This window comes from Myotis brandtii, unplaced genomic scaffold, assembly GCF_000412655.1.
Source record: "Myotis brandtii unplaced genomic scaffold, ASM41265v1 scaffold927, whole genome shotgun sequence".
In the NCBI taxonomy this organism is placed as follows: Eukaryota; Metazoa; Chordata; class Mammalia; order Chiroptera; family Vespertilionidae; genus Myotis; species Myotis brandtii.
Window position 1 is genome coordinate 1470749 of NW_005371823.1, and position 18201 is coordinate 1488949.

Genomic DNA, 18201 nt, shown 5'->3' on the forward strand with positions numbered 1-18201 from the left:
ACACACACATTATTTATTTTGAGAGAGAGATAGAGAGAGAGAGGTGAAAGAGAAACATCGTTTGGTTGCCTCCCGTTTACACCCCAAATTGGGATCGAATCCGCAACCTGAGTGTGTGCCCTGACCAGGAATCAAACTGGAGACCGTTCGGTGCATGGGATGTTGCTCCAACCAACTGAGCCACAACAGCCAGGGCCGACTACTTCTTTTAAACTAAAATGGTCTAAAGATTCTGTGTAACATTTAGTTATGGAAAAAAGTAAAATTATTTGGGATGTGTTCTTTCAAAGGAGATGAAATGGTATTTTAATATTTTATATAACTGGATGTTATAAGCACTTTGTATAATGTACACATGAAAAGTTTTGGTCTTGGTCTACTAGGGAACTGGGAGTAAAATATGAGTTTTTCCCATGTTATACATACACGGCCTCTCATCCATCTAGATTGCTTTTCACTACTAATGAGAACTGATTTTTAACTCTTGCCATTTTGCTTTTATAAAAAAATCTATTTTCTGATTTCTAGAAAAGGGAAGAGACATTTAGTTAACGAAAAAGAAATCCTCATCTATCTACTTTTTCAGCTTCCTGATAAATATCTATCTTCCTAGTATCTTCTCCTTCCTCCCTTCACTTTCCCCCTCCTCCCCCTTCTCTACTTCCATCTCCATTCTTTTTTCTTCCTTCCTCCTTCTGCCTCCCTCTTCCTCTTCTTTTGAGCTAAAACTGTAAGTTTAGTGGTCAGAAAAGAGTTGACTATGAGAGCAGATGGTCCGTTGTAAGTGAGTTCTTGTCACTGCCCCACGAAATGCCAGTTACCACCAACTCACTGAGAGGTGGTATTTCAGAATTTATTTATTTATTATTGGAAATGTATTTTCCCGCAGAAACAATGTTGTAAATGGTGACGAAGCGCTCAGCCTGACTGCCAGACCCAATTTGCTTCAGAACATGAGGTATATCACTAGTTGTACTGACCCGAGCTCAGTCCTTGGGAGCTGGGCCAAGCAGTACAGGTACAGAGGTGACAGGGGTGAGTCTGAACAACCTGCCTTATGCTTCACATCACCTCCCTCCAAGCATCCTCTCCCCAGCTTCCCAGAAATTTTGTGAGCTCCAAACCAGCAGCCCTAAGATCCCCCTTCCTCAGTGCCGCTGAGATAAACACCAGTTGAAGTTGAATGACAGGTGGGGCCTGAGGAAGGAGCATGTAGATGGATGTACTTCATTGAAAATGTTCTAGCCTGTGGGTGATGATTTCACAGGTATTTATTATACTGTCATATGTTATAACTCACATATGTCACGTACATGCTCTTCAATGGCTCAAATATTGTGAATGTGCCCAGAACCAAAATGTCATATTTCATGGGAAAAGCAGACATAGAGCAAAATGTGAACACAGATCTGAAAAGCAATTTCAAATATGAAAATCGCCTTTTAGTATCAAAAAATTGTACGGGCCACTTTATATAATAGATCTTTTCGTTTCCATTGATTGAGAAAATATATATTGAAACAAAGGTAAATACTTATCGATATTATGGATAATAACATCTACATATGTTTAAAAAACAAACATGTAAATGAGATATATTTTTTTCTATCTGTGTGCATTAGAAGTGTTTAAAAATAAGATTAAAAACGAAGTTAAGAAAGCGGACATTTGGGGGAAAATGTGTTCTGACTGAAGGGAGCCTGGATCTTAACCATCCTTCAGCTCTCAGAGGCAGGTCTTCTGTATCTCATTTTCCATATCTTCATCTCTTTCTTTGTTTCAAAAGTAAGGTGACCCTGTTTTTTTTAAGACAAAGCAAAGCAGTCTCCCCGTGACTGCTTTAGTTGAAATCCCAGTGAGGGCCATTTTTATCATTTGGCTTGTTTTTATTATTATTTTTTCAATATAGTTTTATTGATTTCAGAGAGGAAGGGAGAGGGAGAGAGAGAGAGAAACATCAATGATGAGAGAGAATCATCGAATCATCTGGCTGCCTCCTGCAGGCCCCACACTGGGGATCAAGCCTGCAATCCAGGCATGTGCACTGACCTGAAATGGAACTGTGACCTCCTGGTTCATAGGTCAACGCTCAACCACTGAGCCATAATAATTTTTATTATTAATACTGTTGTTGGAGTGTGGTATTATAAATCAAGTATTTCTAAATGAGCACAGCCCATTCACATATTACAGGTCCTGCACTTACTTCACCAGAAAACCATATTTAAAACCAGTAGAAGAGATCCAAAGAAAGGCTAAATCTTTACCTTAGTACCTCATTTTAGTTCTGTTTAAGAATTATTCCATCACTGTCTCAAGATTGATTATCCCTCAGCCTTTATACGATGCCCATGTTTATCCACCATGGAAATGCTACAGACTGAGGGAGAAGCAGCTCGCATGGCTCTAACAGTATGAACCCCAGGATTTCTGGTCCCACAAAGTTTCTCTCTCTCTCTAGATCTCTCTCTCTAGATCTCTCTTTAATTATATCTAATGACCATTCTGTTTGGAAATGTGTATTTGCTTTAATGTTCTATATTATATTTTGACTTTTAAAAAATGTGTTTTGCCCTAGCCAGTTTGGCTCAGCAGATAGAGCGTCGGCCTGCGAACTGAAGGGTCCCAAGTTCGATTCTGGCCAAGGGCACATGCCTGGGTTTCAGGCTCAATCCCCAGTGGGGGGCATGCATGAGGCAGCCAATCAATGATTCTCTCTCATCATTGATGTTTCTATCTCTCTCTCCCTCTTCCTTCCTCTCTGAAATCAATAAAGAAATATATATATTTTTAAAACAATGTGTTTTGCCCTGGCTGGTTTGGCTCAGTGGATAGAGAGTCAGCCTTCGGTCTGAAAGGTCCCAGGTTCAATTCCGGTCAAGGGCACACGCCAGTGTTGCAGATTCGATCCTCAGTGTGGGGCATGCAGGAGGCAGCTGATCAATGATTTTCTCTCATCATTTCATCATTGATGTTTCTATCTTTCCCTCTCTTCTACTCTGAAATCAATAAAAAAAAATTTTTTTAAATGTGTTTTGCAAAAAGCTTTTCTCTGAGCTTTATTAGGGATGTGTGTGCATATGTATATGTGTGTATGTATTTATGTATTTTTGTTAATCCTCACACGAGGATATTTTTCCATTGATTTTTAGAGAGAGTGGAAGAGAGGGGGAGAGACAAAGAGAGAGAAACATCGATATGAGAGAGACACATTAATCGGTTGCCTCCCAAACACGCTCTGACCTGGGCTGGGAATCGAGCCTGCAACCGAAGTATGTGCCCTTGACCAGAATCAAACCCAAGACCCTTCAGTCCAGGGGCCAATTCTCTATCATCTGAGCCAAACCAGCTAGGGCTGTGTGTATTTTTTTTTTTTAAATTAAGAGCTCTATTAACAGGTGCTTACAGTTTGTTGACTTTTTTTTTTTTAAATCCAGTTGTAAACTTTTATTATTTTTTAATGAGTTAAAAATGAATTAGAGATTGTGTTTATTCTTTTCTCTTGTCATTTTCTCTTTTAAGCCAAAGTGCTACACCAACCTTATGGGACTCCTTAGAAGAACCTGATATTCGGGATCCTAGTGAATTTGAGTATTTATTCTCCAAAGACACAACTCAGCAGAAGAAAAAACCACTGTCAGAGACCTATGAGAAAAAAAACAAGGTCAAAAAGGTACTGCTTGATTATCATAATCATTGTAATCATATATAAATAACATACATGGGAATTCATTATGTGCTGCTGGTTTGCTTTCCCTGCTTTCAAAAAAAGTTTTGCAAGATTTCAAGTCACAGATGACAAAAAGGAGCCAAAAGTTTGAGCATGTGTGCTTGCTATTTCAGTCATAGCACCTGAATTTTCAAGTGATTTTCTTAATTTAATCTGAACCCTCTTTAGCCATTAATTCTATTGAAAAAATATGGCTATTTAAATTTAATTAACACAATTAGATAAAATAAACAATTCAGTCCTTCAGTGGCACTAGCCACTTTTCAGTTTTGTTCTGTGGCTAGTGGTTATCATATAGCACAGGTATAAAACATTTCTGTCATTACAAAATGTTCTACTGGCTAGCACTATCCAAGCATCTGGGATATGTTGGTGAAAAAATACACCCAAAGATTCTTGCTCTTTAGAGCTTATATTGACAATCAATATTAAAAACAAAAATTAGATCACGTAACCATGATTTAAGAAGGATGGACTTTGGCATGGTGGCGATGAGGCTACAGCTTTAAATAGAGTCTTAGGGTAGTCCTCATTATGAAAGGTGCCTTCTGAGCAAAGATTTGAGGACTTGAAATCTGAGGCTCCCAGTCATCCCATCAGAGAAAAGGTTTAAGATCCTCAAGTATCAGGTAGATGTGAAGTTGAATCACAACCGGGCCATGCACTGGCTATGTGACCTAAGTCAAAGTTCTTCCACCCTGTGCCTCCGTCCCCTAACCATGACATGAGATGGCATCTGTTCCTATTATTATTCTAATTATTAAGTAAGAATATATATTTATATACATCATGCTTAACATTGTGCCTGGCACACTGTGGGCACTCAGCAAATGATGGCTACTCTCATTTTGCTTCTGTTGCTACCACTGCTGTTATTTCTCTGCATAAATGTTTTTTTTTGTATGGAGTTCATTCTTTTTTCTCCTAAGTGTTTTGATAATAGCCTATCAGTGATGGTGAACCTATGACACGCGTGTCAGAGGTGACACTCGAACTCATTTTTTGGTTGATTTTTCTTTGTTAAATGGCATTTAAATATATAAAATAAATATCAAAAATATAAGTTTGTTTTACTATGGTTGCAAATATCAAAAAATTTCTATATGTGACACGGCACCAGAGTTAAGTTAGGGTTTTTCAAAATGCTGACACGTCGAGCTCAAAAGATTCGCCATCACTGGCCTAGATGGTGTTGAGCAAAAGTAAAGTACTTGGTTCTGCTATTGATTTTTTATTTTATTTTAATCCTCACCCGAGGATATTTTTCCACTGATATTTAGGGTGAGTGGAAGGGAGGGAAAGAAGGAGGGGGAAAGAGAGAGGAGAGAGAGAGAGAGAGAGGCAGAGAGGCATCAATGTGAGAGACACACATTGATTGATTGCCTCCTGCACTCACCCCAATCCCACCCAACCGGGACCAGGAATCAAATCTGCAACCCAGGTACATGACCTTGACCAGGAATCAAATCCATGACCCTTTGATGCATGGGCTGACACTCTAACCACTGAACACCACAGGCCAGGGCTCTGCTATTGATTTGCCATGTGAGCGTGGGTAGGTTTTCTTTCTTCTCTAGATCATTTTTTCTCTTTTCTATAAAAGAGGATTAATAATATCTGAGTCCACATGACTCACCAGGATGTTGTGAAATTTAAATCTAAGAGGGTTTGAGGAACTATTTTGAAAAGTTGGTAATATTTAATGATATTATCATCAATTCTTCATTCTTAAATTATACAGTTGGGTTCATCCCCTGGTTCATATCTCAAGTAACACTGTGATTATGAAATCAGCTGTGCCTTACAGGGAAAAAACGGCAAAAGTCTGAGTGCAGTTTTCTGTTAATGAAAGATTTCCCCACTGAGTTGAATCATGAATGAAAATCATAATCAAAATTTTTCACCTCTTAAATCCATTGTAATTGTGTTTTTATGAGAAAACAATGTGATCCTGACAATAATTAAATTTCACAACAAACCTTTTGAGAAGACATATGCAGCCCTGGCCAGCGTGGCTCAGTTGGCTGGAGCATTGTCTCATACACAAAAGGGTGGCGGGTTTGTTTCCTGGTCAGGGCACATGCCTGGCTTGCAGGTTCAATCCCCAGTCAGGGTGAGGGCGGGGGAGGGGCAGCTAATCAGTGTGTCTCACATCAATGTCTGTCTCTCTCTCTTTCTCTCTCACTCTCTCTCTCTCTCTTTCTCTCTCTCTCCCTTCCTCTCTCCCTCCCTCCCTCTCTTTTTCTTCTCCCTCGCTCTCTCCCTTCCATCCTTCCTTCTAAATAAAATAAAAAATAAAATAAATAAAAAGAAATATTGCATGGGACAATTTGAATTTTTCTACTAAAACAATTCATTCCAGGAAAGAAGTCAACTAATATACTATAAAATGTATTCCCATGCAGTTAGATTTGTGTGGGATGGAAGTAAGTGTGCTTTATAGGCCAGCTGGCTTTTCAGATGCTATCTACAGAAACAGGAGACTAGATTCTATACAACACGCAATAGAACCTCTGTATTCCAGAAACTCACCTCAATTTGCCACTTCCAGGAAGTTGCCTCTGACTAACCAGGAACTCTGCTAAATGCATTCTTACTCATTATCATATTAAATTTAATTTCGTTCTCTTTTTCTTCCCAGATTGCTATTACTTCTTTTGTTTCTCTCTTTGGATGCTTGGTAACATGCTGTTATTATTTCTGTTTTGGCGAATGAGTATTTTTAAAACATCAAAGCATTTGGTTGTTTGTTCTTATTTCTTATCTCATAATTGTTTGCCTGTTCAACAAAGGATTTTCACTAAGCCAGTTAGTACTTGATGTGTTTATTTTGTTTCCCTGTCTGAGGAGGAAAATACCCTCCATTTGAACTCTTTAATCTTTCTGAACAGTGAGGTTGCTGTTAACCCGTATAATTGGCACCTATGTAGTTTCCACTGTTTTCTTTAAGTAGAGCCAAGAATATAGGTCTACTGGGCTACATGGTCTTGAAGTTTTAGTGAGCTTTGTGGTCTACCTTAGGGCTGAGATTTTAAGTTTTAAAGAAAATAACAAACTGAATCAAAGCCAGAAAACTCTAAACCTGCTTCCTTATAGGCCTTCCTTCCATGCCTGTGGTCAGATTTCCAGCATCAAGTTGGATCCCTTGGTCTCTTCCAAGAGTCAGATATTTGTTTTCTTTAATCTTAAAATGAAAGTGAATTTTGGAGGTGGTAAGCAACTGAGGGGTTTCAGCATTAGAGGCTAACTTCATCTGCTTAAGCACAGAATGGTTACCAAGATGACCAGGAGGACACTTGCCAAATAGGTCTTTTCGAAGGACTAATGTGGAGTATATATGTTGGAGATAGAAAGGGCCAGCATTCTGAATCTTGACTGTGAGATACATATGAACATCTCTTAAATGGATTCGGTCTTCATCTCTCTCCGCAGACCACATTCCTAGTTCAGAAATAACTCTCAAGATTCTGCTGAATACAGATACTAGTTTCTAGTTTCATCTTCTGTACTAGCATTTGATGTTCCCATCAGTGGACACGTATTCTTAAATTGGGCAGGTACCCTGTTCTATACCATAGAGTCTAAGAATTAGAAGGAACCTTCCCAATCATCTAACTGAGTACCCTTATCTGTCACATGAGAAACTGGCCTAGGAAGATTAAGTGGCTTCTAGGGTTTGCACACTTTTACTGGGGCGACATTGATAATAGTGAGCCCTTGAGAGGATGTACAAGAGCCGCAGCATGTTCACTGCCCCTTTATTTACACAGTAATTGGCCACATTGGTGATGGTAACAATATTTATTGAGATGAATGATTAGATGTTTATAAACGAGATTAGCTATTATTAAAATCATCAAAAAATATAGCTTACACTTGTGCAAATTGAAAATATTTCCTACATAGTAAAAATCATCCAGTTTTCTTCAGAGTTTTTCAATAGGAAGTCAAATCTTTGAATAAAAAGATGTTTTGCATTTAACTCTAACAGTGAAATATGTAGATAAGGGGCTATTTCCCTTTGACTCTACCAATATTTTAAATGTTAACTGTAAATAAATACCATGACAGATTTGTTTTGGATACTAAGGCATGTGCCAACCTCATTTGTGTCACCAGTCCATTCTGCCAGGACAGACAGAGCCACCACCAAACTAAGAGCCAGGGTTCAAAACGTCAGCCCTTGTTTGCACCACCAGGACATAGTACTGTCTCCTATTTATTGCTCTGTGATAACCCTCAGAGCCACGTATTTAATTGTCACACACTACTTCCTTCTCTATAAAATAAGGAATAACAACTCTTTACAGGGTGGTTATGAGGGTAAAGTGAAATCATGGTTATGAAAGTGCTTTAAGTATTCTCTAGAACTATGTATTAATCTCTTAGTTTACGAACTAATATGAAAGCTTTGCAAATACATTTTGGAACATCGTTGATTCCGACAAGGTTGTTGAAGATCTTAAAACATTAGTATGTCCATTCTTGAAACTGTTTGCAAAGGGTAATCTCCACACCATTTCTGTTTTTCAATATTTATAGAATTCCACAACTTTCTCTAATGACACATACAGACATCTAATGGTTCATCTTACATTGGTTTATATAGTCTCTCTGCGCTGTAAAATAAGTTTCCACTGTCAATATGCCCCTATTTATACTGCCTCTCAGCTACATTTGTTCCTGGGAAAGACAGGTCAGCACCTTGACAAGGAGCCAGAAATCTGCCTTCATTGTCTGAGATTCTTTCTCCTGGTGCCTGTCAAGGAAGTAGCTACTCTGATAAACTTTCCAGTTGCTTTTTAAACTTGCCCAACAACTTTCAGAGAATCAGCATGGCCTGCCAATATTATTCTTCTCTTGAAATGTCACCATTTCACTTTGAATTATAATCTCTGTGCTCGTTCCCTCCTCTGTAAGATATGTGAGATCATTCCTCTCCCTCGTTTTTTGATAGCTATTTCTTAAGAATAATCAACTAATGGCTTTTCCCTGAGCTCTTGGGGGTGGGGGTGTGAGTCGGGTGGGGAGGGATGGGGAGGGGATGGCTCAGCAGACACTAGTCTGTTGAAAAGTCCTGGAGCCAAAAGCCATCAGTTGTAATTTGGTCACTTTGGCGAGGATCTTAGCCGTAATTCTCGAATCCCAGACTTGGTGTCTCAGTTGAGTGGGGAGAGAAGGGTGGACGGCGAACATTGTTTGGAAGCCTGAACATAAATTTATAGGGTTTCATAACCTGTTGCCTTCCAAGTTTATATAATTTCAGCTTTTGTGTACAAAAATAATTTCTCCAGCTCCCTGAGTAAGGTATGTGCATTATTTTCCCCTCCAGGAGTGGGGGTGAGTTTGCAAGCCCCTTTATATTTCTCATGGGTTGGAAAAATGAGCAACGGAGTTAGGGGTTATCATCTATAGAAATGAGTGTAATAACCTGCGTGTGTGTTGATTGCACCAAAGTATGACCTGGAAGTCATTAGTGCTGTGTCCAGATTCCTTGAGTGACACCTGGGATGATCAGGGCTGTCCTGTTTTTCCGTCTAAAGGCCCTTCGCTGGCTAAATCTACCAAAAGCAAACAGGAGCTGACAGGCACTAGTTTACAAAAATTCTGCCTTGTAAATTTTATTTGGAAATAAGATGGCCCAAGAAGTTAAGTTGTACTTTTACTTTATTTACTTATTGGGGGTGGGGTGGGGGAAAGGTGGTTAGAACTTGTCAAGTGTGGATATCAATGATTCTTTCAGAATGTAGAATCTGAATATTATTCTTGGAGTTCAGCTATGTTTCTCCTGTTGGCTGTTAAACAGTAACTTAATCTGTACTTGCACCTCAGACCAGCTGCAGTGTCATTAAGATGCTCATTACCTACCCCAAACCACCAGAGGGCACCTTAGAATGCTGAGATATAAGCAAATTTAGCTTCTTTCCCGGAGCCCTGAGAAGGGGAACCTACCAGAGAGTAACTGCCCCTCTGCACCCTCTTTAGTCTCGTTAAATCACTTTATTGTGGACCATGGGGCCAAATTTCACAGCAAATTATCCACAGAAAGTATTGGGAGCCAAATGCATATTAGAAAGGCTTGTAGGTATTAGTAGAACAGAAATCATTAGTAGACATAGTTCCAGTGTTTAGAATGAATGACTACAGTATAAAAATTTATGAAGTTTTAGACTTAGTCCCTTTGGGTCTAATTCTGGAATCACCTACACACAGACGAACACACACACGCACACACACACATACACACACAAACACACACTTTTTAAATCTTCAGTATCTAAAGGGAGTGAAGATTTATTTCAATATGGATTTGGAGTTATCTAATTGGAAAACAAAGATGAATGATTGGATATTACAAGACAGTCTGTGAGAGAACCATTATAAATATTTGTATTTTGAAAAAGTATTTATCCTTCCCGCCTAGTTGAGGAAAATTTTGAAGTCTTGCCTGTATTTTCCTGGACCTCATTCATTTCTGGTTAACACAGGCCCTTTTCCAAGGCTGGTGCTGGGCAGTGGTTTGAGGGTAAGTGCTGATGCTGGCACCTTGGTCCCAGCAGTGACTGCTCTGGCCTCCAGTCTAAGCTCAGCAGTATGTGAGAAGATAACAAGAATCGGCAAAGATCTTACATGTGTGTCTTAGTCACAAACCCGGGCCACAGTGATGCTTTCTCAACTGAACGCATGCTTTGGAAGTGCACACGTCTCCAATATACACCGAGGTCAAAACAGCCTCTGCCCATACACATGTTCTCGCAGGTACACGCTTAAAGTGGGCAGAGAGAAGTCTTAATCACCTTGCATTTATGTAGTATCTTTCAAGTGAAGATTTCAATAGTAGTAATAATAATAGTTAATGCTAAGTAAGTGGGTTTTGGGTAAGTGCTTGGTGTGTATTAATTTATTTAATCATCACAAGAACCCAGTAAGGTGGGTACTATTATTCCCGTTTTGTAGGTGAGGAAGCTGGAGCCAAGAGGGGTTATGTAACTGCCCAGCATCACACAGCTCTGAAGTGGTAAGAAAGTGAATCCGGCAACAACCCTAGAGCCTGTGCTCTTAGTTACCTGACACATGGGCTTTTGGTGTGAATGTAGCTACAAGTCCTGACTTTACATTCTCTTGGAGAGTCTGAATCTTGTTTTCTGGTCTTTGTCCACGGACAGACGCGCACTGGCTTTGGTGTCAGCAGACCTGCTTTCCACTTCTGGCTCTGCCCTTCACCAACCATTGAATCTTGGGCAGGTCCCCTCAATTTTCTGGTCTCAGATCTCTTATCTGTCAAAAGATGAGAACTTTCATTAGATGAATCCCAACAATCCCGTCATTACTTCCACTTGCAAATGGGGACACTTAAGACCCACCAGCTTTTGTTTTGCTTATTAAAGGGCAGAGGGACAAGACATTCACGTGTGATCCCAGGTCTCAGCACTCAGCTCCAGGCGCAGCCCCATAGACCAGGCTGCCTGACACCTCGGGCACCATGTGGTGTGGGCCCTGAGTACGTGGGAGGGAGCTCAGGAATAAGTGTTAGCATTTGAGACATACATGTATTGGAGAATTATTTCCAAGTAAACCAGGCTTGTGTGTGTACTGAGGTACTGGAAACGTGCTGGGGAAGCTGCAGTGGAAAGGCGCCGGAGATCTTGTCGGGAAGGTAACCAGTAGTTAGCCATTGTTGTGTGTCCAGTCACGTAGCCTCTCCGGCCTTAGTTGCCGTAACTGTCCTGGTGTCTGAGATGGATGTTTTGAAAGATTGTTTCCGGATGCAACATACAAGATCATCTCTGTATGTGGAGGCCTTCACACATACATTTTAAAGCTGAGTGTATGAGTAGAATAAAACCGTGAGTTTGGACCTTGCTTTGTCAGTGAATAACGGGATTTACTACAAACCAGCCTCTCAACCATAGTGTTTCTTCTCTCAGAGATGCAACATTTCCCTCCTTACACTTGTCTCTACTTAACAAAGAATGCTCTGGCCAGCCCGCCCTGGCTTGCGTGGTCCTTTTCCATTTTCCCCTCTGTCTCTGTTTTCAGGGTCCCGAGGCCAAGCCAGGAGTTCAGGCTACACCAGACAAAGCCGTCACAGGCTCCTTAGGACAGTCTGGCTTGGCTCCAATACTATGGCCACACTTTCAATTTTTGATAACATACCTTTTGGCCAGAGCTTGATTTCATGTGGACCTGGCCTGATTTCTCTCCAGCTGAGGCTAATTTGCATGGCTGTAAACACGGGCCTTACAAAGCTCACCAACTGTGATAAAAGCAAAGGAAACCTGAGACCACTGGAAACTCCAAAATCCGCCTTCAGTATCTGAGCCTGACTCTGAGTCACGCCTCAGCCCAGGAGGCTGCCAGCACGGGCACGCAGCAGCTAAAGAAATGTTATTCTGATTGATCTGATTAGGGCAGCAAGGTTAGCCATGGTCAATTTACAAAGACAGTATGAGAAGAAATCATGTGTGCAGCCATGTTATGGGTCAGTGAGGTCCCTGCCAGAAGTTATGAAAAGCCACAGCTCTGCCAGCACCATTATCAGATCTCCTCAGTGGGGTACAAATGGGATTGGAGGGTTAGGGGCCCCTCCATTGGAATGAATGACAAAAGGGATTGGGCAGGGAAGAGTTAGTGAATCCTGCTTGCTTCCAGCTGGATTCCTTAGCTGCCAAGCCCCTTACACGTGAGTGGGAGAGGCTGAGAGTTCCCCAGGAAAGGGCGAGGGAGACTGCCCTGAGCTCCTCCTCATTGCAATGGAAAGGAGAGCTTGGAAAGACTAGTTCGAAAAGGCCATGAAGCTCTAGATCAGTGGTTCTCAACCTTGGCTGCACATTAGAATCACCTGGGAATCTTTTTAAAATCCTGATTTCTGGGCCTCATCCTCCGGAAATTCTGTTTCTTTGTTACTAATGTTGTGGCCTCACCCCATAACAAAGAAACAGAATTTCCGGAGGATGAGGCCCAGAAATCAGGATTTTAAAAAGATTCCCAGGTGATTCTAATGTGCAGCCAAGGTTGAGAACCACTGCTCTAGATTGACCCACAGAGAGCAGCCAGATGGAACCTATTGGGCATTTTGATCCCTTCCTTCACCAGAAGAGTGGTTTAATTGGGATCTGGCTCCAGGCCCTGGATACTAAATAACCTGAGTTTTAGTGTTTTCATTTTCATTAATTAACTTTTATGCTAGGTACCTTATTAGTCACATTAGGCATTTTGCATGTGCAAAATATCCTAGGAGGTGAGAAGGGGGTCTTTAAAAACAGTATAGAGCTGCAAGTACCAGGGGGTTAATTCATGACCTAATTATCACATCACTTTTTACTCTCTTGTAGAGCCTCTTGTACAACTTCCTTAGTTTACAACAAGCACAAAAACTTTTAAACTTTGTTTTCAAATGGTTATTGCATTCATATTGATGCTGAGGATTTTTGGATCCTCCCCTCTGGGTGTGGTTCTCTCCCTCCCAGTTCAATTCAGGAACATAAATGTTACTTATAACACTAGGAGAAGGTACATTAATTAACAAAGAAAGATTTATTTAAGATGAAGCCAACTGAAAGCCTCATTGCTTGAGCTGGGGCTCATTATAAATAGTTCACTTTGTACTACAATCATCTCACTAATGGAAAAACTGAGACATTGGAGTGTTGATTAGAGAGGAATGTGATTCACAGTGTAGCAGCAAAAGGCCTAAAGCATATGATGTTGGGAATGATTTAGTAAGACATCGGAGAAACCGGGCCATGTGATGCTTTTGTTGTGCATTACATATACTCTCCCGGGTGTGGAGATGTCTGAACAGTTCAGCCCTGTAGGACACAGCCCTTCAGTTGCCACCAAAGAAAGGGATGAGCCACTGAGGCTGACAGAGAAGATAGGACTCAGACTAGCACAGGGAGTTCATGCCTATCAACTACAATTGTGGTGTTTCCCTCGGAGCCACCAGGAAGCCAGTGATGGGGCTGTAGAAGAGGCCTAAGCTCTAGGTCTCTGACCAGCTGCTTCTGTTATCGGTGGGGAGCTGTCCATGTCCCTACCTGTTGCCAGGGGAGGTGGGCCTCTTGCGATGTCACAAGAAAAGGAATTTTCTGAGACTTGCATTGGAGAATGAGTGGCATTTATTTGCATGGAATTAAACCTCTGAGTTTCCAAGGTCCCTTCTCCCTCTGTCCCACCATGGATGAAGTATAGTTGTCTCCTTAGCAGAGCTAGGTTAAAGCCATTGTCCAAAGTTTCTGTTCCATATTGGCACAGTCCAATCCAGCATCAGGCTAGCTTAGCTTATATTCCCAGCTGCAGTCCATCAGTCCATTGCATGTGGGGTCCACATGGCTGTGGGCTATGCAGCTTCAGGCCACATGGCTGTGGAGGGAACACGAGCAGGAACACAGCCAGAGGAACAAGAGAGTAAGAGAACGAACTCCTTTGTCTGGGGATTTTAATTTAACCTTCTAAGATTTTGGTACTTGCAGTGGCCCCATCCCCTTTAGCCAATTATCTGTTTCCAGCTAAGACTGACAGGCACCTTCCCCATGTCCCCCCTACTTCACTGAGTATGCGTCCATCTCCCCTTTTGTTGGGCAACTCTTCCCCCAGGGATTCCCCCAGTGATTTGCAGGGAATGGTTTCTTAGGGAGTAAAAAAAATCAGTTTTCTGGTGAAGCTTCCCTGATGACCATGCTTTTAATGTCTGGCCTCCCTTTTGCTCCTTTCCTATGATTAATAACTAGCAAATTATAATGCTACTAAAGGCCCAGTGCACAAATTCGTGCACAGGTGGGGTCCCTCGGCTTGGCCAGCAATAGGGCGGATCGGGGCCACTGGAGGTTGGCTGTGAGAGTGCACTGACCACCAGGGGGCAGCTCCTGCATTGAGCATCTGTCCCCTGGTGGTCAGTGCGATCATAGCGAACGGTTGACCAGTCGTTCAGTTGTTCATTCGGTCACTTAGGCTTTTATATATATAGATTGCTTCTTTCAACACTCCCATGCACTGAGAGCCACACTATTCTGAGTACAGAAGGTGGTAGTGTGGTCCAACAGCAATTTCTGGAAACCACACAGCCTTTTTCTTGCTAAGTCATCACTTTATCCCTTCATCTCTCTAAGACTCCTCTGTACAGTTCCATCATCTACAAAGTGAGAATAATAATAGTGGTAACTTCCAAGGATGATTATGAGGATTAAAATGATCTGTGTAAAGTGTTTATCTTTGTGGCTGATACAGAAATATTTGCTGCTGCCACCATACCATCACCACCATCATCATCATTACCATCAGGAGTAGGAAGGAATAAGACTGAAGAAAAATCTTCATGTCACCCTGAAAGGAGAACAGAAAGTTAGGTTCCAACCAGAAGCCTCATTTCTCATTCAGAAAGGGTTCCTCAGCCCCAGAGAGCTACCTGATCTTTGTTTTATCCTATCGTTTCTCTGTGTGTTACTTGGACACACTGTGTAACTAAAGCAAATTAATTTAAGCTCCATGCTCAGAGATGACCGTCCTCAAGGTTTGTCAAAGAAAACCATGCAATACAACAAAATTATAATAAAACTAGTGACCCAGTGCATGGGTTTGTGCACATTGAAAGGAAATTAATTAGAAGGTGGCCAGCAGGGCAGGACTGGGCAAGATGGGCCAGACACTCCCAGCATCTGTGGAGTGAGCAGAGTCTCTCTGGCAGATGGGGTCCCTTGGCCTGGCCTGCAAGGATCGGGCCAGAACCTACTCTCCGGAATCCCCCGAGGGGTCCAGGAGTATGAGAGGGCACTCTGCAAAGTTGCTGTTGTATAGAGTGTGGAACACAAAACGCAAGTGTGCAGTAAATCAGATTTGGGGCCGACAGTGCCCCAACAACAACATAACCCACGCGGCCCCACGAGGAATTGGGCTCCCTCCTCCGGTTTCAGGGTGTGTCACCTGAGAACTGCCACTGCCAAGTCACTGCAGCTCAGCAGCTCCTGTGTTGAGTGTCTGGCTCCTGATAGTCAGTGCATGTCATAGCAACCAGTTGGATAGTAGGACACTTAGCATATTAGCCTCTTATATATATATGTAGATTTGTTTCCATTTTCTAGCACTTTTTTTTTTTTGGCTTTCATGGTAATCTGTATGGTACAATTTTACGTGTGCAACTCTTAGCAGCCAATATGTGTAAGGTGGCCTTCTAGGCCCTTTTAAAATGTGATAGGCTATAAATAAATAAATACAACATGTTTAGAATGGAGGATTTAGGTGATGATGAAACTCTTAAACTGTGATATTTTAGGATGGTTTCTATATTAACAACAAAATAGACCAAATTAACTATTATGCTTTACTAATTTTTGTCAACATGATACATGGATATAATTTAAAAGTCAAGTAGTATTAAAATACTTTTAAAAAGCGAAGGTTTACAAATCTCAGCAAATTTTAAGCAGTTTTTAAATACAGATCATATCCTCTGATAAAAATAAAGTTAGGAATCATATATTAATGACAAAAATACAATCTAAATATGTCCACAACAAAAACCTCCTTGCCTCTTAAAATCTACACTTTCATGTGTAAATAACTCATGGATCAAGAAAGCAATTGTGATGAGATTCCAAAAACACTTATAACAAGACTCCTAGAATATAGCTACAATGTATGGTCGTAAGCGATTATATTAGAAAAGAAGAAGGTCAAAAATAAATTAAGATTCCAAAATTAATAACTAGAAAAAGAAAAACAAACAGAGGAAATATTAGGTTGCACAACAAGAAAAGTCATTTTTGTAGGTCAAATGTGAGCAAATGTTTATAATTACATATGGTTCAACCTAATATGGGAATTAAATATTTTTAAAAATTAAATACAGTAGAGATGATTAATAAAGTAAAAAAAAATTATTCTTTGAAAACTATTATAATATTTACAAACTTTCAGTGACATTGAACAAAACAAAGATCCTGTATAATAAAAGGCTAATATAAAAGGCTAGTATAATGAGAATGAGAATGTAAACATGAATGTGACCATGGATGTAATAGAAATGTGTAAGACTTATATGAACAAACTTTTGCAAATAAATGAAATCACTTCCTAGAAAAAGACAAATAATTAAAACAGATTCAAGAAGAAATAGAACACCTGAGTGTCATATAAATATTAAGGAAATTGGATCAGTCGTTTAAAATCTTCCCACAACGTACCAGGCCTAGATGGTTTTATTACACCAAATACTTCTTACACAAAATACTTTACAGACTAGAAAATGATGTGACATTCAAAGCTAGTATATAGTCAAGGACAGGAAGTAAAAGACAAATTAGAGGGTAATTTCTCTCATATAGATGTAAAGATCATGAAAAGAATATTAACAGACTGAATCCAGAAATGTATAAAAAAAAATATTGTATTGAAAGCATTAGAGCAGACCTAAATAGAAGGAGAGATATATTCTCTTCATGAATAGGAAGATCAGTATTCTACAGATGTCAGTTAACCCCAAATTGATTTCTAATTTTAAAGTAATTCCATCAATTACTTAGGATATTTGGAATTTTACAAACTTATTCTAAAAATATGTATGGAAGAGCAAAGTTTCAAAAATAACCTTACAGCACTGCTGGTGTGACTTAGTAGTTGAGCATCGACCTATGAACCAGGAAGTCACAGTTCAATTCCCAGTCAGGGCACGTGCCAGGTTGCAGGCTCCATCCCCAGTGTGGGGCATGCAGGAGGCAGCTGATCAATGATTCTCTCTCATCATTGATGTTTCTATCTCTCTCTTTCTTTCTTCCTCTCTGAAATCAATAATAAAATATATATTTTTTAAATAACCTTACAAAAAAACAATCATAAACATGATGTTTAGTAAAAAAAAAAAAAAATCATCATAAAAAATGATTCCATTGGTCTGAAGTTAAAAACATGCAAGTCAGAGAATTTCAAGGAATCATATATTTGTGGCAAAACTATAATTTTTAAAAGCAAGGTAATAATAAAATTCAGAAAAATAAAAACTCTAAAAGAGAGAAATCAGATAGGATACTTATTCTACCAGATATCAATAACAATTAAGTAATATGTAGTAAGGTAGCTATAGTATGGTAATAATTGGCACAGAAAACAAAAGTCAATGGAAAGCATTGAGGGGCCCGAGTCAGTTTTGCTCAGCCCTCCGACTGAGGGGTCTTGGGTTCAATTCTAGTCAAAGGCACATATCTCGGTTGCAAGTTCGATCCTCACCCCCTGGTGGAGTGCATGCGGGAAGCAAGCAATCGATGTTTCTCTCTCACATTGATTTTTCTTTCTCTCTGTCTCTCCCTCACCCTTCCACTCTCTCTAAAAATTAATGGAAAAATATTCTTGGGTGAGGATTAACAACAACAAAACAAAAAAAACAAAAAAGGAATTGAGGGTTCAAAGCAGATTCAGCATATATGGAAACTAATATAGGACAAATGTGGTATCTCAGATCAGTGGGTAAAATTGACTAT

The 18201-nt window shown here is 40.2% G+C and overlaps 1 protein-coding gene across 2 annotated transcripts in view; it reads left to right on the plus strand.

Moving 5' to 3' along the window:
- The window catches only part of FMN1 (formin 1), a 432998-nt gene that overhangs the window by 229956 nt on the left and 184841 nt on the right, over window positions 1-18201 (plus strand). For both annotated transcript variants that reach the window (XM_005885758.2, XM_005885759.2), the window contains one exon: window positions 3523-3673. In XM_005885758.2, coding sequence (XP_005885820.1) covers window positions 3523-3673 — 151 coding nt within the window. The remainder of the gene's footprint in view (window positions 1-3522; window positions 3674-18201) is intronic.